We start from the raw sequence: 24025 nt of genomic DNA, 5'->3' as shown, positions 1-24025 counted from the left end.
GTGCCCAGGGCACCTTTGCCTTGCTGTCGGCTGGATGGATGGATATATTTATATTACACAGTGGGCAGATTCCAGGGCCACGAGGTTGGGAGAAAACACTTCGCTTCACTCTCGAGGTCATTTCCTCGGCCGTGAAGCGGTTGGCATGCATCAACTCTACGTGCTGTGCAAGATCGTACGGGTTGTTGAACTCTTGTAGGTCCGGATGGTCTAAGTCGCAATACCAGATAGTGGTTGGGTGAATTTTTTGCGGCCATTCAGGGGTGTGTATGCTTTCCATGTGATGTCGCCATTCTCGGGACGACTTGAAAGACGGGCTTGGATATGAACAATCTCCTGAGATACATACATATGGCTTCAGGTCTTCCCAGGAGTGGACTCTATTGCAAGTTAGTGTCTCGAAGAATACGAATCATGCAATGTGCGCCAGACTTACTTCCACCACCCGGGGTTGTTCAGTTTCGAAACTTGAAGCGGCTCAGAACACCACTTACAGAGATAAGTACCTTCATTTGACTGAGGCGGCGGTAGGTGAAGGTCCGTTGAAGGGGTTGTGGAAACGCTTATAGAATCCTCAAAGACGGCCGGCGGTGAAATCGGATGTGAAGTACTGAGGACACCGGAGGACAAGGGAGTCCCAGGCGTTGACTCTCGTGGTACCTGGTATAGAGTGGACTGCCCTTTTTGTTTTCGTTGGTGGAGAATCCGTCGCCTTCTATAAACCACAGATGCAGCTAACTGGTCTGCAAGGGACCCTTGGATTTCGGGCAACAAACCTCGCACATACAGACTTGCGATTCGCTCGAAAAGAGCATCTTCATCGTCTGTAGCCTTCATCCCCACTGCGTCTGGAAGTACTGGCTCCATGTCACTGAACGAGGACTGTCGAATCGCGATACCTAGATGGTCAAGCCTTTCGATTCCACCCTGAATAGCATCCAGAGCGGCTCCGCTCGCTGGTGACAAAGTAGGAGACCTGAGGCGAGATTGAAAAAGATAATCCATGACAAACCCAAGTCCTCGTGGTGGGGATTCGAAGTCCACAACTATCAAATCAACAGTCAGCATGGCTATGTATAATTATTTCACATGTACCACCAGTCCTTACTTCTTTGCAGATTTGTTTCAACTAGGTGCAGTAATTGAAGGGTAAGGGCACGCAGGTCTGGCTTATTTCGCAAACGAGTATCCAGACGAACCAAAGGCTCATCATTCACGCCAACAACTCCAGCCCAGAATTGCAGGCGCCGCTGGTAATCCAGAACTAGCTCACTGCTTCTCGACGCGCTTCCCTGACCGTCAGCCTGATTGTTTAGCCGTTTGATCAAGACCTCTAGAAGAATCTCGAAAAGACGATCGCATCGTTGCGCCGACTCTAGGATCCGGCATTCGTTCTCTTCTATGCCTGACATTTCGATAGAGTCGGTTAGTATGTTTGGCAATGGGTAGAATGCCCGGAAGCGTGGATAAAGTGTATTTGGGGCAAGATTGTCCCCTCAACTTGAGGTAGGGGTGGAAGAATCCGCAATTGGTTCGGCCAAACAGAGCTGAAAACCTGGGAGTACACCACCAACCCAGCTTTGAGACGGCAGACCGGTGATGACGGCTGAGGATTGCGCCACTAGCGAGCCTTGCATACGAACATTTCAATGATTCCGGCGTCCCCAGCTACTGCTGTGAAATTCAGCAGGAGTGAGGTAATTACTGGGTTTTAAGGCAAAGTAAACTCGCATTATCATTCCGTTCTGCTGCTTCCCTAGCCTAGCAACACCACTACAGAGACTAACCTCGACATATTTGCGGTCGATGCCACGCCAACTTGATAGGAGTGTGCCAGAATGGCGTATCCTTGAGGATATCCGACCGCTGTTTGGCGCAGCTCTCCCGTGGTGCGTTGATGATGGTTCGTCACAAGGCTTTACGTCCATGATTGTTCATTTGCTTCAGTGGCTTTGGCGACAGCAATCGACCATCACCACGGTAGCTATCGGCAATGAAACAATGCTGGCGGTGTTCCAAGGAGACATGGTAGCTCTGCTGGAATATCGCCCAAAAGTCGATCTGCCTAACCATGTTTACGAGAACTGCAAGAAAACGTTGTCGGCATTATTGTCATTTCTCGAGACTTTCGTTCATGAAAACGCGATTGCAGCCGCTAGTAGTATACTGCAAGGCCAATCGACTCAGAATGGGTATATCAATCCCTCGCCACAAACTCAGTCATGGCTGAAATTGCAATCTTGGGAGGATGTGCCTATTCTCCAGGCTGTAACGCAGTTCCTTCGGCCACCAACAACATATTCTACCCCAGAATCCACAGCTTCCCCCGGGCGTGGGGCATCAATGAACTCTGAGGCTACAACCGCAGAGCCCCAGTACCAGAAGCTCGAATCCCTTGCCCTCTTTATTCAACATTGTCTTCGCCATAAAAAAGACATTGCTAGCTCATGTGCCAAGTTTGTAATATTAAAGCAGTCGTTTAATCAGTATCAGGAGGTCCTCAAGAGAATCAAAGTCGCTAAGTTATGCCTCACCAACATTGTCGAAACATATTCGCCCCAGGACCGGTTCAGGGTGCAAAGGAACCGAAAAGTTCCTAGGTCCAAATGGGAGAACCCTGTGCCTTGGGAGACAGCCTGCCGACTATTTGTCATGCTCTCGGGAAGAACTTGTCTTGGTCATGAAGCTAGGTTTCAACTCAATGGCTTCAAGTTGGAAGAACAACTCGAACACCTGCCTTTAGATGTGTTTGTCTCCTGTTGCCCGCCTATAGATTCGGCCACTTGGCAAGAAGGGCGATACACATACTTCGTCCAGTTCGTCTCCCTGGCTGTGCTTATGGCCCATCATCTCTTGCTAACCTCTGGATCTAGGGACATCGACCCCCACGATGTGAACTTCATCAACACTCTATGTTTCCCTAAGTCTAACCTTCAGTCAACCACGTCTTTGGATTGCGAGTCAGAAATTCTCATTATTGGCTTTGACAAGTGCTATGCCTACCGACGATGGACCACCGGTGAGAGTCCCGTAAGCCGTGGCGCGACTCCGGCCATATCCCTTGCTGACCTCCTCGACAATGGATTTCTCAAAGATAGTCGTGATGGAGGGGCATTCAACATTGGTGACAAGGCAGTTCTAGCCTTATCTCTCGGTCGTTGCCTGCTTCACTTTTTCCAAGGACTGTTAATGCAGCAGGGATGGTCGGCGGATAATATTCATTTTCTTTGCCAGTACAATACCTCTGGTAAAGTGATATCCAACATCCATTATCCTTATGTGACTTGCCGATTTCCGAAAACAGATGAAGAGAAGATCAACAACGAAATGAAATATTCGGAACTCCTCCAGAGCGATGCACTGCTCGAGACAACAGTCGAGGCGGTGGACTGTGAGCTCTTTCTCTGGTCATTTGCAAGACTGCTACTTGAAATTGAAAAAGGACAAAGTATACCTCTACTTAGCGAGATCGACCTGTGGGCAGGCGTCAATGGCCGGACAAACTATAGCCGGGGGGACTACTTCAGAGCGATTGATGGGTGCATCAGGTTCACCGAGACACTTCGTAAAGAAAAAGGAGAAATTCCAACACTTTCGGAAGTGCGAGAGGTTCTCTACGAGGAGGTTCTGCAGTATCTCGAGAACAACATCAATTCTTTCTCGAACCCTCATGGTGTTATTTGTCGGCGTAATATTACCCTTGGGTCTGCTGAAACCTCCTCAAAGTCGCTCTGCACCACACTGGACGTAGAAATTAACGGAGCTGAGCTTGGGCCGAAGATAGATCAATTGGCACATTTAGATACTAAGGCAGACGCAAACTTCATGTCGGAGGTTCTATTTGATTTACTAGGCCACGAAGGATCCGTTTACCATGGCAAGGGCTTTGATACCGGGAATGGATCTATCACCCCCCATCAAAAGGTGAAGGTTGATTTCCGCTGCACCAAATCTGAAAGATGGCACAGAGAAGAATTCATCGTTATAAAAGATTTCATATACGATATGATATTGGGCATTGGGTTCATCAACAAGTATGACGTCTTCCAATTCAAGGGGAATCTTTTGACGATGAGAGGTAAGCAAGGGCCTCAAGCTCCCTTCGTCGGTGCCGACGCTCAAACTAACTCTTGAAAAGCTTTTCCGGCATAGAGACAAGGTACAAGGAGAATTGATAGCTTGCCAAGCCAGCACAAGGGGTTGAGATCTTCGTGGTCATTGAACACTCCAGTCCCTGAGCTCTCTCATGACTGGATTAAAGTTCATACAAAGGGTCAAACGCCGTGGCATAAATGAAACATACATCTCCATGTCACAGTATCTATTTAGTGATATAAGTGAACTCTGTATATAGAAAGTATTTCAAGCCGAATTTGTGCTGCCAACAAACACGACTTGCACCGCTGCGAACCTGCGGAAGTTAGCGTCTTTTGACATGTGTAATGAGCAAGAACCTGGGGGACCTACGCTGAGGTAGCCATAAAGATTTCAACCCGGCGGGCATTTGACACGAAGAGTAGAGCCAAAGCAAATAAAGACGTAAATAGCACAATTAATCCCAGCCGTATTGGCATGTTTTCGACGTCGTAGAGAACGAAAATGGAGAGGACCGGAAACACGGCTGACAAGAAAGTAGTGACTGATGTGGTAAATCTCACCAGGGTAGAGTTCTTGTATTCAAAGAGATCTTCCATGCCTTCCCTACCCTGCACAGGGCTTTTCCACCGATGAGCCCATCGATTATGGAAGTAGCCGGGTATCACACGGAAGAGCCAGCGGGTGAAGGGATCGTAGTCCTCGGCTTCTTTCTGTAGTGCTACCATATCAACACGCTCGGTCTCCCAAGTTCGTTTCTCGAAACCTTGTAGAAATCCGTTCCCATAAGCCGGTCGCTTCAGCCATTCCCGAAGTACTTCGATGTTGTGTTCTTCGGGGGATGAGAGAGCATTGAGTTGGGCCTGTGTCAGCAAAAAAGCATCTACGTCGTGTAAGAACAATTTCGCCTCAAGTCGTATATGTTGGCTTCTTACTATATTTTTCTAGTTTTTCTCTGGCTTCTAACCACTTTGTCCTTTGCAGGGAGTCGCCGCCTGAATGGGCACTGTCTTCCATTGCTTTCCAATTGGTTTGATATGACCGCCTAACAGGGTCGCCGGACTCGTTATCTTCATTTGCAATTTCTTGCAATTCCTGCTCAATATGTAGAAGCTCGGCTTGCATGTGTAGCAGGCTTTGCAAGTTCAACTTCCTAAAACGTCGGAAAACTGCAACATCACTGTAGTCACTCATCAGTGAAGCAAGACCTCGATAGTCGGTCATCGTTTAAGGGGAGTCAGATGCCAAGTTTTGCAAGATATAAGCAGCCATTCGATGGGAGACAGGCAAATCTATGAGGCTCGTAGAACGTGAGATAAGTTGACCTGCTATTATAATGGACAGCGCTGACCTTATTCGTGCCTGCGTTAATATTTGGTACTGCTGACCAAGAGTCAACTATTAGTAACCAACGGTATAACTTCTACGATCTGAAGTATCTCACCTGGTCAAAAGTAGTCCATCTATTCCACGACCATACTAATATTATGGGCAGCCAGGCTATCAAGCTGTCAGGCTGCCAGGCAATAGCTACGTTCTCGCCGCAGCATTGCCGCACCTTATGAGACCACCGTACATAATGGCAGTGCCACGTGCCTCGCTCTGATACGCCTGCCAGAAGCGTTACGGTCAGGTAGGCTGCGTCGGTGAGGGGTCAATTTTGCATTTTATGACTACCTAGATACCCCAGCTGCATATTAGCTGACTAGCCACATCTACAGCCTTGCTAATAGAACGTATCCTATCCAATTGCGCCTTTCAAATTTCGCCTCATCTCAGTGAATTAATTTCTGTGCAACATATACCACGCCTCTGTAGTAAATGGCTAAAGTGGATCTGAGTTTTGCATGAGGCTTTTGGGAGTATTCAGCTTAGCTTGCCGCGTATATGAGACTATTTTCTAATGTTAAATCCTTTATTTATTTATTTACATACAAACATTGACCATTTCGGCGGCACCCTCTTTGACGAGCTTTGTGACCCCCCCCCAGACTGTATACCTTTTATTTATTGTGTCCTCAATAGTGTCGCATTAATTTGACCAATTCCTGGCGGCTTATATAACTTGTTGCGATCTTAGATTATGCTAAGAACCGCAGGTCGTACCACCAAGATAATAAAATCAACTCTACAACTTAATCAGGATTTACGGCGCGAACAGCGAATCTACCTCTCGATCAAAGCGTCGTAGCACTCTTGACCCAGGCCCCTACCTGTCAGCCATGGCTCAAGTACAACTTTCCATCATCTCTCTACGCATATAAGTGCTCATTTTGGTTTAGTTACAGAACCTGACGATTACACTCAACCTAAGTGTATTCGATTCAAGCAAGAAAACCCACAACTTCATAGGACGCCTTAACACCCAAGCTGATACGAACTTCATTTCCCCACAATCGGTAGAGTTCCTCAAACATCCAGTGGAGGTCTATCAAGGTGGAGACTTCGATGGAGCAGGAGATGGTGATCTCAAACCGCGCGGGCAAGTAAGCATCTTTCTTAGATGGAACGAGTCGACAAAAAACAAGCTACACAAGGAGACCTTTCTCGTACTCGAGTCGCTACCCTATGATTTTGTTCTGGGAAACACTTTCCTCACAAAGAACGACGTTTATGAGTCCAATGGGAAGCTACTACCCATGGCTCTTAAACCTTTATCAGAGGGTACGTAATTGCAATCTGCTATCTCATGGCCAGCACCAAATACCACGTGGTTAATATTTTTTTTCAACTCGCAGAAGAGAAAAAAGCCTTGGAGCTTCAAGAACAGGCTGCAAAAGCTCAACAAGAAGTCATTGAAAAAGCAGAAGCAGCCAAAAGAAAAGAAGAACGAGAGAAACAACGTCAGGCGCTCAACCAAGCCAAGAGCTAAAGCGGTGGAGGACGAATGTAATATACGGTACAATTTATTAGTATAGTGTGGCTTTGTTATAATTGGCAATTACGAAAAGGTTCTGTTCGACTGAATAATCATTATGTAGATGGTTACAGAAGTTTAATTAAATTATTTTTCTTCAAATTCTGATATGACTGACACGTAGATGTATGTGGCGTCTTGGGAAAAGGGCGTAAACAGGGGGTTATTCAAGGACCTGTGACGAAGTTCCAATCTAGCTGGGTGCCCATGGGCAGCCATGAACTGCAATTGCAACCGCAGCTGGTGAGGTCACCATCATTCAGTCCCCTTTGGCATTGTTGCCATTGCCAGTAACATTAGTCGCCGAATACCGCCCCCCCTGAAGTCAGTATGAAACGAGTGTGTAGACGTCCATCATCGTGGATATCTTGGCACCGGTAGCTGCAATGTAATCAACGTACATGGCTGCCAGCCGGCGCATTGTCGTGCGTGGTTGGATGAACCGCAGACCAGCAGTGTCGTTGTTGATGCCTTGGCGCGTGTATGGGTTGAGTCAGCGCTGTGTGCAGTAGACCTAAAGCTGCAATGGCCAGTTCAGTGAAGAGGTCCCCGAAGGCGTGATAGAGCTGCAAATATTGCTGGCACACAAAGAGGCTCAACGTATTGCGCACAGGATCTGGTTAGTGTTTGCAATGACAAAACTAATATATGATCCCCTTCTATGGAGAGCCTCACAAAAGGGGAGTCCTTGTTTCGTGTGCGAGGCGGAACTAGGTAGCTACTCTCTCACGGCACGGACAGCGAAAACACAGGGAGCGCAGCTTCGACACCATAGGACTGATAATTAACTTACACTTTTTAATGCATTTAATCACCTCTTGACAGTCTCACTTTAATGCTTGAGCTTGAGCTTAGGCTGCTCTCGAGTCTAGATAGCTCCTGTGTTGCGGTTGCCCTGCCAACTATCTTTCCCACGATACCCCGGACAACTTGGGCATCATGGGACAGAAGCATCAATATCAGGCATTGTGACGTGCGACTTCTTCGTCTCTCCATCCTCTGCCGTATTCCTCTGGACCACTAATTGACAACCGTTTTCTTCAGACATCATTCTTTTCAAACAGCTGTATTATTTTCCCACCACAAATCAACAAAACTTACGTTCTTTCTTCGGCGTTGGCATCCACTATCATCCCATCCTCAGCAGTATTTACAAAGTAAAACGCCCGAGTCCCACTTGGTTGGCGCTATTCCGTCGCATGGTCGCATAGTGCATTATACTCAAAACAACTGATTCGACGCGATCGAGCCCAATATAGATAGACATCATATACCACCGGGCATACTCGACAATGGAGAATCTACTATCCGTCGCGTTCGACCACCTCTCCTCCTACGATGGCGCCAAGATCCGGAAAGGTCTGCGCCAGGTCGAAGGCCTCCTCGCCACCATCTGTCTGTCCAAGCGCGACAAGGACAAGGACAAGAGCGCCGGCGCTGGCAGCGATGCGCAACAAGACGAGAACGCGCCCAAGAACCTGGCCGGCATCTCCGACGACCCTGCCTTTGAGCAGTTCTTCAAGCTGCAGGAAGGTTTCGAGTGGAACGTCGCGTTGCGCCTGGTCAACACGCTCGACCGCCTGCTGGCCAAGGGCAACGACGGCCAGAACGATCTGCTGATCCTCAGCTCGCTGGATCTGATCCAGGGCGTGCTGATCCTGCACCCCCCGAGTAAAATCCTGTTTTCTCGAGAGATGTACATGAACGTACGTAGATTGCCTCCTTCCGTGCGAAGATCGAAAGATCCAAGCTAATAATGTGTTTATGACCACAGATGCTCCTCGACCTGCTCGAACCCGATTTCCCACCCGCCGTCATGGGCGCGACGCTGCTCGTGCTCGTCGTAGCACTGATCGACACACCGCAGAACACGCGAACCTTTGAGAAGCTCGACGGGCTCCTGACCATCTCGTCGCTGTTCCGCTCCCGGTCGACCTCCCGCGACGTCAAGAAGAAGTGCATCGAGTTCCTGTACTTCTACCTGATGCCCGAAGTGCCCTCGATCCCCTCGGCGCGGACGCGGGACTCGCTGCCCGATCTGCTGCAGAGAAGTCCCAGCAAATTGGCAAAGGCCTTTTCCGACGCCCCGAGAGAGGGACGCGAGAGGAGGGACAGCGAGAGCGTGCACACGAGAAGCCAGGAGGAGAAGCAGCAGCTGCTGGCGAAGCATCTGAACAGTGTTGATGACCTCGTGCGGGATCTGCAGGGCAACACCCTGTTTGGTGGCGCCGTCTCTTAGATGTCGGTGGGCTGGACGAAAACCAAGGTGGCGGGCTTGACGTGTGCGAGTTTCAGAGGGACGAGAGATTTCACTTTCCGAGAAGTTCACACTGGTGAGATGCACCAAACATTTTCTCTTCATATTAGGCGTTCATGCACTGCATCACATTGCATAGCATTACGGAAACATTGGTTGGTAGAGGCAAACGGGCCCTGGCGTTTTGGTGCAGCATAAACGGTTTGACAAAAAAAGTCTAGGGATCAGGGTACTGTCATTCATATTCGTTCTATTGTAATATTGGAAATAGGTGTAATAGAGGCCAATCGAGATCATCTTGAAACATGTGCCTCCTCGTCATTTCTTCTCATTCCATATCTCACCCATGTAATCGCTCCTCATGGTCCCACCCGGTGGTGATATCAGTCCTGGGCTTGCTGGTGTAAAGAACTGACTACTGCCCGGAGTTTGGCTCTGGGCTGAAGGGAGATCATCAGGACTCATGGGGCTGGGTTCCGGGAAGAGGCTTCCTTCCAACTCATAGAGCACGCCCTCCTCTCCGCCCGGTGGCGGCACCGCCTCTGACCGCCTCGTAGCCGCGGATTTGGTGCTGGCTCCTCTGGCCACTGCTGCGGGTTTCGTCGATGAGGAGTCCATCTCCACGGGATGGCGAATGTCGCTCGGGTCCTGCGGCCCGCTCACGAGCACGCCGCCGCGGTCGCGCAGATCAGGCGTTGTGTGACTGTGCGTGTTGTCGTCATCGCGCTGTGTGTAAGGACCCGACACGGCGTTGGGGCCGAGATACTCGTACGCAGTGCCGTTCCGGTGGACGCGCTGGCGGCCGGAGGGACCACTGATCTCTGACATCCCGCCGCCGGCATGACCACCCCCGAGGGTGCTGTCAGGCCCCGGAGTTACGGTGCGGGTTCGCTCGCCAGCCGTGCGCTCGCGCTCGTCACGACGCCGGCGGATGCAGAACCATGTCAATGCTCCTATAACTATCGCCGCGCCTATCGCGACCCCGGCGCCGATGCCGGCTTTGGCGCTCTGGGACAGCCCTGTGTTGGTCGTCACGGTCCCGTTTGTGCCGGCAGGCGGGTCAGCGGTGCCCGTACAGCCCAGCGTGCTGCCGATGGAGACGCAGGTTTGCCCTCGCAAACAGCAGCCTCCGTCGCTGGGACAGTCCGTCGCACTGGGCGTGCCGCTACAGCCCCTCGTGGGAACGAGGGTTGGCGTTGTTGACAGGCTCTCGAGGCATTGCGTGTTTGATGCGCATACCTGGCTGTTGTCGCAACATCCACCACCCATTGATAATGGACACCTGTATGCCGATACGGCACACGCGCGTGCTACGCATCCAGGAACCGTAGTAGTGATAACTGTCTCGTCTAGAGTGCCAATTCCAGTAGTAGTTGCATCAGAGCCAGTGGCCGAGAGTGAAGACGTTGACGTTACTGTGAGCGTTGCGTTTGTCCGGTAGGAAGTCCCCGTGCATTGCGGGTCGCAAGTCGTCCCGAGACCACAACATCCTACTTCCCAATCCGGCTTGTAGTAACAGTACTGATTGACGCCGCAGCATTTGTTCGCGCCTGCGGTACCGATCTCTTCGCAGCGGTGACTCCCATTTGCGCAAGTTCCGGTATCTTGTCGCCGCCCAAGTGGCTGGATTGGCAAAGATCCGTCAAAGAAGCGAGGGCTGAATCCCTGAGGTAAAACGACGGCTTCCCCAATGACGGCTAGGTCATCGTCGGCAAGCGCCGTGAAGGCCTGTAGGAGAAAGAGAAGCAGATCACCTCTCGGAAGAATATTAGAAAGCATGTTGTCTACACGAATATTGTGCGTAAGACTCTAGGCCTTGCAACTCGTAAAAGGCTTCGATCATGAGCAATCGGTGCGGAACTCTATTGAGCCAGCATCACAATGAATTATGCGAGCGGAAAGAAAACCTTGTCGCTGTTACGGCCAACGAAGGAGGCGACGATGCAGGAGGTTGACCACAATTTGCAACACAAGGGAGAACAGAAGCCACACTGGGCTGACATGACGAGAAGTGCGGCGTGAGACGTGAGAGGCCCCTCGGGTTCTGCTGTGCGTCGGTCCGCAGTCCAGACACTGGCCTTTCATGGGATTGGGTCGTTTCTGCATGCAGCTGCAAGGGTCGTTACACATACTCTTAAGAATACGATCCTCGCCGCAGTAGCCGACAGTCTTCGGATTTCCAAAGTAAGAACAGCACATTGGACATGGCCAAGTGATCATGAAGAAAGACCATACTCCTTGACTGTGATGTTTCCAGAGAGTAGAGAGAAGGAAGGAAATTGTGGGTTGAAAAGTTAAATGGAGTAGATCTTGGAAATCCTGGGTCGCTTGGCGAGAGTTGTCATCATGCTAGTCATATCCCGGCCATGACCAGCCTCGTGGTTTTCCGCAGCTAGCGTTTGTGGTGTGAAGTAACTATCGACAGCATTCTTCGCATGTCCGTTTTTCTGTTTTCGATCTGGCGATGCAAGCTGGCGGTATTTACTCGAACAGGCTCATTGATAGCTTCAGGTTATATACATTGGAGGTACTTTTTGTTTGACCACCCTACAAGACAATAACCATAACAACAGATCAAGCCTCTTACTTGTCCTGATATTCGAGCAACACGAATGTGCTATAGTAAGCCTTATGCTGAAACCGGAGATGCGACGGCGAAAGCGGTCTCTTCAACCCACCACTTCTGGAAGATAATTAGTCGTTCGGTTCTTTCCTTTGCGAGCTGCCGGCCAACTTCAGTCTTCATCATGCCCTGAAGTCGGACAAGCTTGTCATCGAAGTGCTGCACTGTTTCATCCATAGCGCGTTCGCTTTTGGCACCTCCGAAGGTGAAGCATCTCCCAATGCCTACACCACCGATGGCGTCCAGTCGATCTGCATCCTGCACGATTGCCAGCTCTGGGTATTGCTTTATGAGGTCCTGCACTCGAGCGGGATCCTTGATCTCGCTGGAATAGCTAACGCCAAGGCAAATTGTCTGGACTTTGTGTGCCAATTGCTCATCTGCGCCGTAAGACAGTAGCAAGTCAAGGACGAGAGTTGAGGCGTCTTCGCCAGGTTTTAGGTACTTTTTGTCACCAACATCGTGCAGCAGGGCACCCAGGACAATTGTCTGGAAATCGAGTGCCTCCCGGTCTGGGGAGTTGGCATAGATGTGCCTTGCAAGTCCAGAAACCCTCTGGATATGGTTGAAGTCATGTGACCCGTCATATTTGGCCATGTACTGCTTAACATAGTCGGTGACGGTTGCGACCAGCTTTTGATCTAAAGTTGGGAAAGCCATTGTCCTCGTGGTGTGGAAATCCTACATAACATTGTTAGTATGCATGATAACCGCTGAAGATTTCGGGTACATGCACGTGAACACGAGGGGAAGGTCTATGGAAGCCGTGATGGAGGTTGGCCTAGAAGACCGATAGGTGCTTGGTCATATCTACGCGCCGACTGACGCGTGGAAATGGAGAAATGTTGCAGCGAAGTTCGCCTGGTTGCTTACACGGATATTGACCTTGATGAATGTCACAATGCGGATCCCTACCACGTGGATAGGAACAAATTGCTCCGAAAGATGCTGTCTAGATCAAATTAGACGTCCGATTTCATGAGTTTAGCGACAAACTTCGCCAGAAACTTGTGTCTTCAAGACAAAAGAGATTGGAAAATTCCGGGACAATATGTTCAGCGGAATCACATACCGGACTCTATTGTGATGGCTTATCCGATGGACACCTGCGTGATCCGCGAAAATGCCTTAAAAAAGTGACCCCCAGGCAGATGCACTAGGCAGAGGTAGGTTGCCTTCATTAGTGCTTCCGGCTTGGAAGCAGCTTGATTGGTCATGTGACCATGGCCCTGTGAGTGTCCAGAGCCATCGGAGCGGAGGGACGGGAGTACCTGTAGAGGGTGATTGATCATGTCCGAAGCTTATTACAGATGACCGCCTTTGACATTCTGCGTCGCGATTCATGCTTGATTACTTCAAGCCATGGCTTGGTGTGCAGACTAATCAGCCTGCGCGAGTGGCATCACGACCATGGAAAAGCACCATTTTTGTGTGACAAGACCACATACCCGCCGAAGCTAGCGAATTACATGCATGATGCCGAGCCATTCATCTCACCTCATTCAGCCGAGTCTTTTTGACCTTGTGCTCTGAAGGACGCGAACGGGCAGGCAACTCGATCCAGCAAGACCTCATTCATAGCTACTGTATCTGTATCCAGCAGAATCCCAATTCAATCGTGCCGGGGTACCATCTGGCAAAAGCTTGGTATCGTCCTTGGCAACTCAGAGCAGTGCCCTTTCTAGGCTCGTTCCGACAGTCTGGAGACTTCCAGTTTAGATCACTAAGACAGTACCACTTGTTAGTAAAACTATCTTCATAATTTTCCTGGATTAATCAGTCGAAGCTCAGCCTCAAGAGAATTTTCGCGCCTTACGCAAATATCTCGAGGTCAGCTTGAACGACGGAGCCCGCGGGAGGACTTTGGTGTTCTTGGGCTTTCCAAATCACAACATTTGTCCTCCGACTCGCTCGATCTAACGTTCATGATCGGTCAATTACATTGGACAATCAACACTTTTTACATGATACGCTGCAGCGCGCTGCATATGTGCAATGTATAAAGCATGCACCTTGCACATGAACACCAGGAAGTTCCCGGTCGGTTCATCGTAGTCAATGAGCAGGGTTGCAGAACTATTATTCATCCTACCAAAGCTATCCCGCGGAGCACCCAGCCAGCTAAACTGCCCCTCTTTCAGAGTTCAGATGGGGATCGGCTTATGCATAGAGGTGCAGCCGTCAACAGAGATACCTTGATCCGTCATTGGGTAGATACTCATCAACCGCGTGTGATGGCTGATAGGCGAGTTGATCATGGGCTGGTATTGGCTGCCGACCGCTTACCGTTGTCCAATGGCAGCGATGATATAGACGCCGTATCGTCTTCTTTCGGACTAGCCCATCAAGCAACCCCCGCCAGTGCAATGTGAGTTCTATTTTCGCTCAATATCGCACGAAGTCACCATGCTTTACTTGATCACCCAATACGCTTAGCCGCCGACGGTGCACTTCTGCTGTATTGCGCTGCACCAGACGCTTTTTTGCGCTAGGCTCATGTGCTCAAATGATATTACCTTGGATTAGTGGGCATCGTCGACCAAAGAGAAGCTTTCCTCTTTGGACGGAGTGGCACATCCTTGACTAGACTACAGTTGACTGCCGGCAACGTCCTGAATGGCTGATTCTATGGTCGCGAGATGGGCCTCTATGGCCTCACTAGTTGGCCCCCATGATTATAATAATAGCCACCGTTCCTCTCACTTTGACCCTTCTCTTCCTTTCCTCTCCAGCAAGCATTCAATCTTCAAAGCTAGTCTTTTCGTTTTTTTCTCTCTTCCCCATTTCTCTTTCCCTGTGTTGTCAGAGCTGTGCTCTACTCACGTCCTAATACTCACCTTAATTAACAAAATCCAAAATTTGCATCCTAGTTGCCGGTCAACTATACCCCATAACCATCAACGTCTATACTCCTAATAAAAACGAAAACTAGCTTTCTTGCTCGAAAAGCCCTGAAAACAATTGAAGAAAACGACAATTAGTGCAATAACAATTACAATCATTCAGAATGTCGACAATTCAGCTCTCTTTCTCTCTTCGCGTTTCCTCTGGCGTCAAGTCCGTCCATTTGCTTGGTTCTTGGGACAACTACGTCGGTCAACTCCCACTCTCCAAGGATAAGTCTTCCTCCAAGTCCGGTTCGTGGAAGGGTACATTCAGATTCCAGGGCAACCTTGAAGCTGGTCAGCGATACTGGTACTACTACATCATCGATGGCTACCATGTCTCCCACAACCCCAGCGAGAAGTCCACTGTCGAGCCCACCACCGGTCGTGCATTGAACATCCTCGACGTCCCCAAGGACAAGTCCAGCAAGTCTTCCTCCAAGTCCCACAGCTCCTCCAAGAGCTCGTCGAAGCACTCCTCCTCCAAGGACAAGGACTCCAAGCACCGATCCTCCAAGCGCGCCTCCCTTGCCGTAGACATCCCCAAGGGCCGTCCCCTCTCCACCTCGCAGATCAAGGCACCCAAGCCAATCTCGCCACACGCCACCCGTCACATCCTTGATGCTGACTACTGCGACGAGGATATGGATGAGCTCTCTGCCCGCTTTGGCAGCACTGGAATCGACGAGGACGAGTACATCACCACAGACTTCTCCACCTCGCCTGTCTCTTCATCCGGCTCCAGCCTGTCCTACCGCTCCGACAGCTCTTCGCCCAGCTCTTCGCTCTCCGGCTACAGCACTCCCAGCTCCGACTGCAGTAACTGCACCTGCGAGCGCTACGGTATCACCCGCAAGGGCGACCGTGTCAAGATTGACTGTGGTGGTGCCCGCTGTGGCTACAGCGACTCCGAGAGCTCCTGCTCCAGTGGCGAAGAGTCCGAGGAGGAGTATGTCTCCCGCAGCTCGCGCCGCAACGGTATGGTCGTCCGTTCGTGAAGAACATCCCATTCGGGGGGTTCCCGCCAGAACTTTCAACCATCTATGCGCCTTTTTGGCCAGTTTTAATGTAGAAGAGAAGAGGCCTAGTACATTCTTTTACTACGAGCCACCGACAGTATACACGTCGGCTCGTCTTGTTGCTTATTGCATCTCACGTGTTGGTGCGAGACTTCAAGCCGGCCTTGTTGCGCTCGCATCCACGTGCCACCCACTGGGTCGATGCTACGGCCCCCACGATCGTGGGAACACCGTTCTCACGATCGTGTGATTGTCTACTTTGTTTTGACAATAATCCAGAGCACGAGAAACGCGTCGTTGTTTTACGACCGCATGTTCCTCGGCCTGCTCTGCAGCTACACAGCATGCCGCCTGAGAAGATGGCTGTTATGGAAAGTTAACTTGTGGCTCTAGGCTGGCAGTTGGAAAGCCTAGGCCTGCCACCGTGATGAAGAATAGGGGATGGAGGTAGCATGGCATATTAGTTGCCAATCGTTAGTGTAGATTAGATGGCTTTTGAATCTAAACACTTATCTGCCCTCACTATATGACTTGATCCTTTTTGAGAACCGCAACCATGTTTGGGCATCTTTTGCGTCCGAGTCAGTTTTTCGCACTGCTCAATGATTCCATACTCGTTGATCTGTCCTGGTGGTGGGCAGCTTATTCAGAATATGCAGTAGGATGACAGTCCTTGAATGGATTTACTGAATGAAACCGAAAGACTTCATGCAAACAAAATGAATGAGTGTATCCATCACGTTTGCTTGTCATGTGCATGCTTACCCAAATCAAGCCGATGTGTCGCTGACCGTGATGACAAAATTTCCGTCGGGTGCTTTCTTCTCAGCGCTGGTGTACAGACCTCCAGAGCAACGCAACCAGTCCACTGCCCACTGAATCGTGCCTACATATCAATGGTGCTGAGAGGACTGGTGGTAAATCGTTCGTCGGCCCATTGATCGCCAGACATTGGTGGGGTATCAGTTTCACTCTCAGCGAGTAGCGGGGTAATTATCACTGTGAAGCTCCCCCCTGATCCATCGAGCTCCATACATGCAACGCATTCACATTTGGGCAACGAAAAAGATTGGCAATACCCAAGAGCCTGAATTCTGATCAGGCAGACAAACATATCTTTCACCTGGCTACACCATAATTGTTCGCAACTGTCAAAATGGCTTCAGACATTCCGATCATAGATTCGCATATCCACCTCTTCCCGGAATCAGAACTGGAGACCTTGGCCTGGTGCACTCCTGATAGCCCGCTGGCAAAGCAGCACTCTCTAGAAGAATACAAGGCCGCAGTTTCGTCTTCTCCCGGACCTGTCAAAGGTTTCATCTTCGTGGAAACAGACCGCAAAAATGATCTCGAAGCTGGGATCAAGGATGGCAGCGGCTGGAAGTATCCCTTGATGGAGGTCGACTGGCTGAGGCGCATTGCACTAGGTCAACCCAAAGATGGAGAGGGACATACCGAGGAAGATGCAAACCTATGTGCGGCCTACATTCCCTGGGCGCCGCTTCCGAGTGGACCCCAGGCCTTGGAGAAGTATATCGAATTGGTGCAGAAGGAGGCTGGGGCTAGCTGGAAGAAGGTCAGGGGCTTCAGATACCTGTTGCAGGATAAGCCTGACAAGACATGCTTGACCGACGAGTTCATCGGGAGCTTAAAACTCCTCGGGAGGAAAGGCCTGGTGTTCGACGTCGGTGTCAACCAGCACGACCGTGGCAGGATTCAATTAGAAGAGACGGTGGAGATGATCGATCGAGCACATGAGAATGTACCAGAAGATGAAAAAGTCGTTTTCATTCTCAGTAAGTCGGGTCCGTTGCGTAGCTCATGTGCCATATTCGCTAACTATTTTACAGATCACTTGTGCAAGCCGGATCTCACTGTCTATAATGTCCTAACGGACACATCATACATTGCATGGCGTACGGCGATGTTCACTCTGAGCAAAAGTCCAAAGGTCTACATGAAGCTTTCTGGAGGTTTCCCTGAGATGACTGACTCCCTGAAGAAGAGACCAGCAGAAGAAATCTTTGAGGCAGTTAGCCCTTGGTTGAGTGTTGTCCTGGCTGCTTTTGGTCCCTCGCGCATTATGTTCGCAAGCGACTGGCCAGTTTGCACAGTCGGAGTTGATGAGGCATGGAGTAAATGGCAGAAGCTCGTCGAGAGACTTTGTTACATGGCTTCGCTGAGTGACGAAGACAAGACGATGATCTGGGGAGGAACTGCTGTTGAAGCGTACGGCCTAGAGCTTTAGGGAATGCATGAGACTTCGAACGAATGACGAAATAACAGACCAAGTTTGGGCAAACCTTTACAGCACAGACCCAGTCCGATGCATAGACAGTCAGCGATCATACATCTTGCAGAGAAGCTCAGAGTTTAGTAACTTGAGTTTATATAAGACAAATCTAAACGCCTATCGTATCAGGAACGACAGAATAAACAATGTCAAAGCACTGTAAGTCTTCTATCTTGTAGGAATCTCCCAGTCTTGCTCGGAAATGAATAAACTATCATCGATATCCCATACTACAAAATGTCAGCGAAAAGCCCTTCAACGAAGATGCGATCGCACGCTGCTTGATTATTGCCTACACATTGTCTCCTCTCGGAATTACACGGAAAACTCTAGTCGATTCCCCGCGTAGTCTCTCGCAAAAAACCTCGTCGGATACTCAACCGTCTTTGGGCCCGACGTCTCACCCAGCGCATCACACTCCAGTGGGGCACCCTCGCCGCCCTCTTCGCGGTGCGTCAGGATCCTCCTCTGCAGTGCGACCAGGGCCTCCGGCGACCCTAGCTTGAAGCACGGGTGCCTGCTCGAGTTCGGGACGACGATGTCCTGGTCGTGCTTCTGGTGCGCGATGTGCACCTGCTGCCCGGAGTCCCCGATGTCAAACCACGCCAGCGAGTCCACCTGTGCCTTGGGCACCTCGCGCGGCACCAGGCCCAGGGTCCGGCTGTAGAAGGATTTCGCCTGGCCCAGGGTGCCGTAGGGGATGGAAAGGTTCACGTGCGCGAGCCCCGTGATCAGAGGCTCGGGAGCGGTGGTGGTGTTGTTGGCTGTCATCTTTGGCTGTTTGGTACGAAAGCTCTGCGATGGGATTGCAATATGTCAATTAATCCGATTTAGTCAAATGTAGCGGCTCGGAAAGGAGGGTTTTAGTGATAGAGATGACGCCTTTTCGGTTCTGGTTGGCGAGATGCTAGTCGCTTATATGCTATTCCGGCGGGAGACGCGGGGAAGATTCGGGGATAAAGACCCCGTTACTCTACCGGGGAAGACTCAGATGAGGTATATAGTGGTACAAGCCCCGGAAGATTTATAATCATTAAAGTATTTAATCTCCATTTTCAGGGTAGGTCTACTGTGTGCTCTTTGTAATTAGGGAATTTGAGGCATTGGGTTTGTGTGATAGGACTTGTCACATCTTTGGCTTGTGACAACTTTCCAAAGATCTAACCTAGTTACTATAACCCAACTTGCTGGTTTTGGAAATGACGGCTGGAACCCCACCTATCTCATCGGGGAATTTTGCCCTCTGCTTCGAAAAGAGGTACCTTCCACGGGACGTACAGACTACTTTTCTTGAATGCTGGATACAATAAGACCCTTTGAAATTGTTCCTGATTAACGTGGGCATGTCCCTCCCCATAAGCCTAGTCTCGATCGTACGAACGCATGTCCACAGACAACACATGACTGCTGCAATGATACGACGAGCAACAGCAAGCTCCTGGTCAACAATCTTGTCAAGCATGCCATTACGATCCTATTTATGATTATGATATTGATCTATGTAATATTTTGTAAGGATCGTGACGCTATGCCCCCCTAAACGCCGGCTTAAAACAGTTCCGAAAGATACAATTTCCATTCTTGATCCCATTTCCGACCGTTATGCTCCTTTTCTCCAAGGCTCAGACAAAACTCTGAATTTGAGGTTTTGCCGCGTTGGCTAATGCGCTTGCTGACTCCGAGGTCGCGTAGCTTGCTGCGCCCGTGAACGCTTAGTTCGATGGAGCAACAGACTTCTTACCAAATGTTGGCAAGGTATAGCCATTTTTGGACTTCTCGGAGCTATCCGCAGCAGAAGCTGTAGCCAGATTCCTGCCCTTCTTCCGCCCAGTACGGATGTCGCGTCGAGACGTACAGCAACAGCAGAGACCAGCGTGAATAATGAACGCGAGCATTGTGAAACCAGAAGCAAGCCACATGAAAACCCACATCTTGGTGCCGTTGTCAACCTTGATGTTGAGATCTACTTGGGACGTCAATGCATAATTGAAGATTAACGACATGGCGGTGGCGACTGCTGACGCGGCAATGACCATCAATGCGTTGATGAATGCAAACACTCCAAAGGGAAAGCTCCACCACCGGGAGTAAACCACGATTGGAGCAAGAACCATGAGGACAAAACTCAGCACCGTGCCGGCGAGGAAGAAGCCGAACATGACCTGAGATGCTATGCGAAGGACGGTCAGAATCGTGTTGACCTCAGCAGGTAGAGCAATAGTCGCTCCGGCAAAGAGTTCACTTTGCAAGATCTCGACTGGATTGAACCACCACAGGTTGGTTGGCGTTGAGCAGTGCGTGACACCCCTGCAGTCATGTTAGTATAATCCTTGTAGAGACTTAGGAAACAAGGCTCACTCATTTTGGTAACCCTCGCAGAAATTCCACAGTCCAACTTGATAAAAGTCGTGCAATCCAAGTGTTCGGGCGATGGAGTTCGTCAACGTCAGACTGCTCAAACCCGATACCGATGTTGCTAAGATTTCAGAAAGATCGAGTTTGAAGAAGTAGATGTCATTTAGGACCTTGGAGGATTTTTTGGTATTTCCAATTTCGACCTGCAGGAACCAATCAGAACTGCTTGCTAGTATTTGAGGTCAGAGGTTGAATCTGCACACTTACCAGTATCAGGAAAACCATGGCTACCAAGTAGCAGAACGAGGTAAAGAAGAGAGTATTGCGTCGTGTTTTGGTCGCTCTTTTCGCAATAGCCTTATCGTCTACCAATGATCCTTCCTTGATGCCTGCTTCTGGTGATGCGGCAGCGCGCCGCTTGCGGAACCCGGGAAGGCCCATGGCAGTAAGATCAATCAACAACTACCCTTCGATTGTGGTTCAAGATTCAATGTTCGCCGGCACGTTTGGCGCAGGTGATTGAACTAAAGAAAGGGAGAAAGCAGCCCTGATGCAAAATCGGGTTTGTGAGTTGACAAGAACGGAAAGAACCAAAGTGAGGCTCAATTCTCAGGATCTTCAATACGATCGACCTGTAATCAATCAGGATCCTAAGGGTCTGATTCAACTAGAATACGGGAGTGACGTGGACCAGACAGAGGATGATGTACTGTGAGGTACCTGACTCCTGGCGCCTACAGTCCCGTATTTTTCAAATGGTGCCCTGCACCGTGCAGAGGCGGAGCAGCAACAAACAGCACCATTGTGGTCTGAACGTGTGGGCCATATCGACGGGTTGAGCGGCAACCAAGGACACTAGCCAAAACAATATTATTTGGATTTTCTCCTGAGCAGGCGGCTATCGTTGCCGGCGTGTGATAGAACTGACGACGGAGAGTGTTATCGCAGGTATCAAAGAGCCAGCCAGGAGCTGACAAGAGGGTATTCGGCATATTTGGGGCACTGCTAGTGTGCATGATACCGAATAGACTCCAGTGGAGATTATGGGCAGTTTCCAGGTTGTATAGTGTCAATTGGCTGCCTAGGCTGGCATGCAGCTCCTGTCTGCTGCTTATTACGGAGCCAGGGCAAGCCAGGGGTAATGACATTGGAAATCTTGTGCCCCCTGATACTGTAACTCTATAATAGCCTTGGTGCTAATTCCCGACAAGAACAATCAAGATGAAAAGTTTTCGTGTGAGCCCCAATCACACTATGAAACAACCGATATGATGATGCTCGTCAGTAGATCAAAGCTAAGCAAACCAGTTTCGTGAAAAGATGCATCAAAGTGATGAGATCGCTGTCTAAAGCCGACCCGCCACTACTAGAACTAAAGACGAAGCTGAAAGCTAGCGACGTCATACCAAGTAAAGCTCTGAGTCTCCATCAGCGAGACAACAAACACGAACCACTTATTAGGAGACCTAGGAGGTCTGTTTCAACCCAGCCAATGCCTAATGCTGGGACGCGTCGCATATCGGCACGGCACTTGCCCTTGTTGGGTGCGGCGGTGCTAATTCAGATCTCGACAAGAGTGGACTCGGCGGTGGGCCGACCTTTGGCAAGTACCTTTTGGTATCTTCTCCAGCAGATTTCCAAGAATTTATTTCACTTCATTTCGAATCAAAAGGTCTAGAACTCCATGTCTTTTTGTCTAGTTACATTTCTATTTGAATTAACCTTCTAATACATGAGGTCATCCTAGAAATTAGGGGACTTTGTTGTCTTGGTTTTCTTACATCCGCGACTACCGGCAGCATCCCCTGACGTATAGCCTGGCGGTCTTGCCCCGGCGCCGATCAACCACATACGAATACTCTTCTTCGCTTGGTGATTTTTGCTATCTCGTCAATTATCAAGCACAAGCTTCATAGTTCGCCATCTTTCTCCGCCAGTTTCTAGGATACCAGCACGATGACGCTGCGAGCGCTCGGATTGCTGCTGCTATGTAGCGAAGCATTCGGTCAGGTCACAGTTTCGGACACGAGGACGACCGAATCTGAATCGGCCACCACAACAGAGGGAACGCCGACGGGCACCTACCTGACCTTCACATCGCAGGAGACCCAGGATCTGGGTACCCTGACAGATTCAACCACAATTTTAAGTAGCAATGTGACTCAATCGAGGGTATCTACCACGGATACAAGGACCTACCTCAGTGGAACGCAAGCATCAACAACAGCCTCTGGAAACTCTTCCACGACAGCAACCACATCCTCTGCGATGGCAAGTGTCACTAACACGCGGCCCTGCAACAACTATCCAGAATTTTGCCAACGCAAGTACGGCAATATCACTGAGATCTCTTGCCACAACTCCCCATTCATCACATCGAATAATCTGGCGGCAAACCAACAGTTCGACGTGACTTACCAGCTCAACGACGGCGTGCGTTTCCTGCAAGCTCAAATCCAGTGGCCAGCAAATGCTACAGAGCCACATTTCTGCCACACCAGCTGCGACATTCTTGATGCCGGTCCGATCACTGACTGGCTGACCACAGTGAAGGATTGGGTGGCCTCACACCCATATGATGTGGTCACGATACTCCTGGGCAATGGCAACTAGTAAGTCTACGTCAAGCCGGAACTTACTCGAGTTGCATACTGATACCGTCGTAGTTCTGTGCCGTCCTTATATGTCCCTTATATCGAGTCTACCGGCATTTTAGACTATGTCTATACACCACCATTGGTTCCCATGACTCTGAACGACTGGCCGACGCTAGCTGAAATGATTCTTACTGGCAAGAGAGTTGTCATGTTCCTTGACTACATGGCAAATCAGACAGCATATCCTTGGTTCTTGGACGAGTTCTCGCAAATGTGGGAGACGCCTTTCGACCCGACGAATACCAGCTTCCCATGTGATGTGCAGCGACCTCCGGACTTGGCAGTCGCGGATGCCCAGAACCGACTTTACCTGGCAAACCACAACCTCAATATCGAACTGTCTCTTCTGGGAACCAGCATGCTTGTCCCTGCAAGAGATGAACTCAATGTTACCAATGCTGTCAATGGGACCGGAAGTGTCGGGTTAGCCGGCGAGAATTGCTTGAACCAATGGGGCAGAGCTCCGACTTTCCTCAACGTCGATTACTACAATTATGGCAGCTATGCCGGATCGGTCTTCGAAGCAGCCGCGCAGTTCAACAATGTTACATACTCGAGAGCTTGCTGTGGAACAACCAGCGCGGCCTCGAAGCTTGGGTTTGGGGGTCTTTCAATCTCTTTGATGGCGTCCATCGCTGCATTCGCCGTTCTAATGCTTAGCATGTAACCGTTCCTATGATTTGTCCAGATGTTACCGGGATTGTTGTTGCGATGAAATTAAATTGCAGTTTGAGCGTACCGGCTAGAACGTCGCTTTCATTGTTGGCGTTTGGGTAGACCTTGGCGAGCATATAGCATGGATCTGACAATATACATAATGAGACAATTAAACATATCCCGTCATTCTCCAATGCACCGTTATTGAAAGAGCTCCGATTTTGTGTCCTCGTCTAGTGTGCGGATCCGTAATTGGTAGTGGCA

The 24025-nt window shown here is 49.9% G+C and overlaps 11 protein-coding genes across 11 annotated transcripts; 6 read left to right on the top strand and 5 right to left on the bottom strand.

The window, feature by feature from the left end:
• Positions 1-2651: 2651 nt before the first annotated feature.
• Positions 2652-4152, top strand: BKA67DRAFT_646874 (uncharacterized protein; the record flags this gene model as incomplete). The annotated part of the gene is made up of 3 exons (XM_046105927.1): positions 2652-2816; positions 2874-4078; positions 4139-4152. Coding segments are annotated over 3 exons (1384 nt in total), but the record flags the coding sequence as incomplete, so codon positions are not given.
• On the bottom strand, positions 3907-5389 carry BKA67DRAFT_567757 (uncharacterized protein). The gene is made up of 3 exons (XM_046102994.1): positions 5031-5389; positions 4468-4978; positions 3907-4411 (listed from the first exon to the last, which is right to left on the bottom strand). The coding sequence occupies exons 1-3, from the start codon at positions 5317-5319 to the stop codon at positions 4363-4365; spliced, it is 849 nt and encodes a 282-aa protein (XP_045957141.1). The 5' UTR covers positions 5320-5389; the 3' UTR covers positions 3907-4362.
• Positions 5390-6317: 928 nt separating this feature from the next.
• On the top strand, positions 6318-6967 carry BKA67DRAFT_536575 (uncharacterized protein; the record flags this gene model as incomplete). Its single annotated transcript, XM_046100181.1, has 3 exons — positions 6318-6326; positions 6378-6759; positions 6834-6967. The coding sequence occupies 3 exons, from the start codon at positions 6318-6320 to the stop codon at positions 6965-6967; spliced, it is 525 nt and encodes a 174-aa protein (XP_045957140.1).
• A 1337-nt stretch (positions 6968-8304) lies between these two features.
• BKA67DRAFT_659527 (cell division protein Cdc14) lies at positions 8305-9251 on the top strand (the record flags this gene model as incomplete). Its single annotated transcript, XM_046107453.1, has 2 exons — positions 8305-8718; positions 8787-9251. The coding sequence occupies 2 exons, from the start codon at positions 8305-8307 to the stop codon at positions 9249-9251; spliced, it is 879 nt and encodes a 292-aa protein (XP_045957139.1).
• Positions 9252-9480: 229 nt separating this feature from the next.
• BKA67DRAFT_302679 (uncharacterized protein) lies at positions 9481-11473 on the bottom strand. The gene has a single exon (XM_046096089.1). The coding sequence runs from the start codon at positions 11046-11048 to the stop codon at positions 9588-9590; it is 1461 nt and encodes a 486-aa protein (XP_045957138.1). The 5' UTR covers positions 11049-11473; the 3' UTR covers positions 9481-9587.
• Positions 11474-11716: 243 nt separating this feature from the next.
• On the bottom strand, positions 11717-12994 carry BKA67DRAFT_567741 (HD domain-containing protein). The gene is made up of 2 exons (XM_046102993.1): positions 12766-12994; positions 11717-12573 (listed from the first exon to the last, which is right to left on the bottom strand). Exon 2 carries the CDS (start codon positions 12550-12552, stop codon positions 11899-11901), a length of 654 nt encoding a protein of 217 aa, XP_045957137.1. The 5' UTR covers positions 12553-12573; positions 12766-12994; the 3' UTR covers positions 11717-11898.
• A 1905-nt stretch (positions 12995-14899) lies between these two features.
• BKA67DRAFT_536571 (uncharacterized protein) lies at positions 14900-15775 on the top strand (the record flags this gene model as incomplete). Its single annotated transcript, XM_046100180.1, has 1 exon — positions 14900-15775. One exon carries the CDS (start codon positions 14900-14902, stop codon positions 15773-15775), a length of 876 nt encoding a protein of 291 aa, XP_045957136.1.
• A 1177-nt stretch (positions 15776-16952) lies between these two features.
• On the top strand, positions 16953-18047 carry BKA67DRAFT_536570 (amidohydrolase family protein; the record flags this gene model as incomplete). The annotated part of the gene is made up of 2 exons (XM_046100179.1): positions 16953-17595; positions 17650-18047. The coding sequence occupies 2 exons, from the start codon at positions 16953-16955 to the stop codon at positions 18045-18047; spliced, it is 1041 nt and encodes a 346-aa protein (XP_045957135.1).
• Positions 18048-18407: 360 nt separating this feature from the next.
• On the bottom strand, positions 18408-18863 carry BKA67DRAFT_536569 (uncharacterized protein; the record flags this gene model as incomplete). The annotated part of the gene is made up of 1 exon (XM_046100178.1): positions 18408-18863. The coding sequence occupies one exon, from the start codon at positions 18861-18863 to the stop codon at positions 18408-18410; it is 456 nt and encodes a 151-aa protein (XP_045957134.1).
• A 941-nt stretch (positions 18864-19804) lies between these two features.
• Positions 19805-20888, bottom strand: BKA67DRAFT_659521 (SUR7/PalI family-domain-containing protein; the record flags this gene model as incomplete). Its single annotated transcript, XM_046107452.1, has 3 exons — positions 19805-20399; positions 20451-20650; positions 20715-20888. 3 exons carry the CDS (start codon positions 20886-20888, stop codon positions 19805-19807), a joined length of 969 nt encoding a protein of 322 aa, XP_045957133.1.
• Positions 20889-22517: 1629 nt separating this feature from the next.
• Positions 22518-23690, top strand: BKA67DRAFT_504040 (PLC-like phosphodiesterase; the record flags this gene model as incomplete). Its single annotated transcript, XM_046097110.1, has 2 exons — positions 22518-23059; positions 23114-23690. Coding segments are annotated over 2 exons (1119 nt in total), but the record flags the coding sequence as incomplete, so codon positions are not given.
• Between the last annotated feature and the right edge of the window lie 335 nt (positions 23691-24025).

The sequence above is a fragment of the Truncatella angustata genome (assembly GCF_020726525.1).
Source record: "Truncatella angustata strain MPI-SDFR-AT-0073 chromosome Unknown BKA67scaffold_5, whole genome shotgun sequence".
Lineage (NCBI taxonomy): Eukaryota > Fungi > Ascomycota > Sordariomycetes > Amphisphaeriales > Sporocadaceae > Truncatella > Truncatella angustata.
The sequence above is the reverse complement of the archived record's forward strand: the minus strand, read 5'-3'. Positions and strand labels throughout refer to the sequence as shown.

Excerpts from the sequence above, each read along its gene's own strand:
- BKA67DRAFT_567757 (XM_046102994.1), bottom strand. The coding sequence starts at position 5,319 with ATGACCGACTATCGAGGTCTTGCTTCACTGATGAGTGACTACAGTGAT. Across the intron at positions 4,979-5,030 it reads AGAAAAACTAGAAAAATATA|ATGCTTTTTTGCTGACACAG; the intron begins GTAAGAAGCCAA and ends TACACGACGTAG. Across the intron at positions 4,412-4,467 it reads ATCTTTATGGCTACCTCAGC|GTTCGCAGCGGTGCAAGTCG; the intron begins GTAGGTCCCCCA and ends TAACTTCCGCAG.
- BKA67DRAFT_302679 (XM_046096089.1), bottom strand. The coding sequence starts at position 11,048 with ATGCTTTCTAATATTCTTCCGAGAGGTGATCTGCTTCTCTTTCTCCTA.
- BKA67DRAFT_567741 (XM_046102993.1), bottom strand. The coding sequence starts at position 12,552 with ATGGCTTTCCCAACTTTAGATCAAAAGCTGGTCGCAACCGTCACCGAC.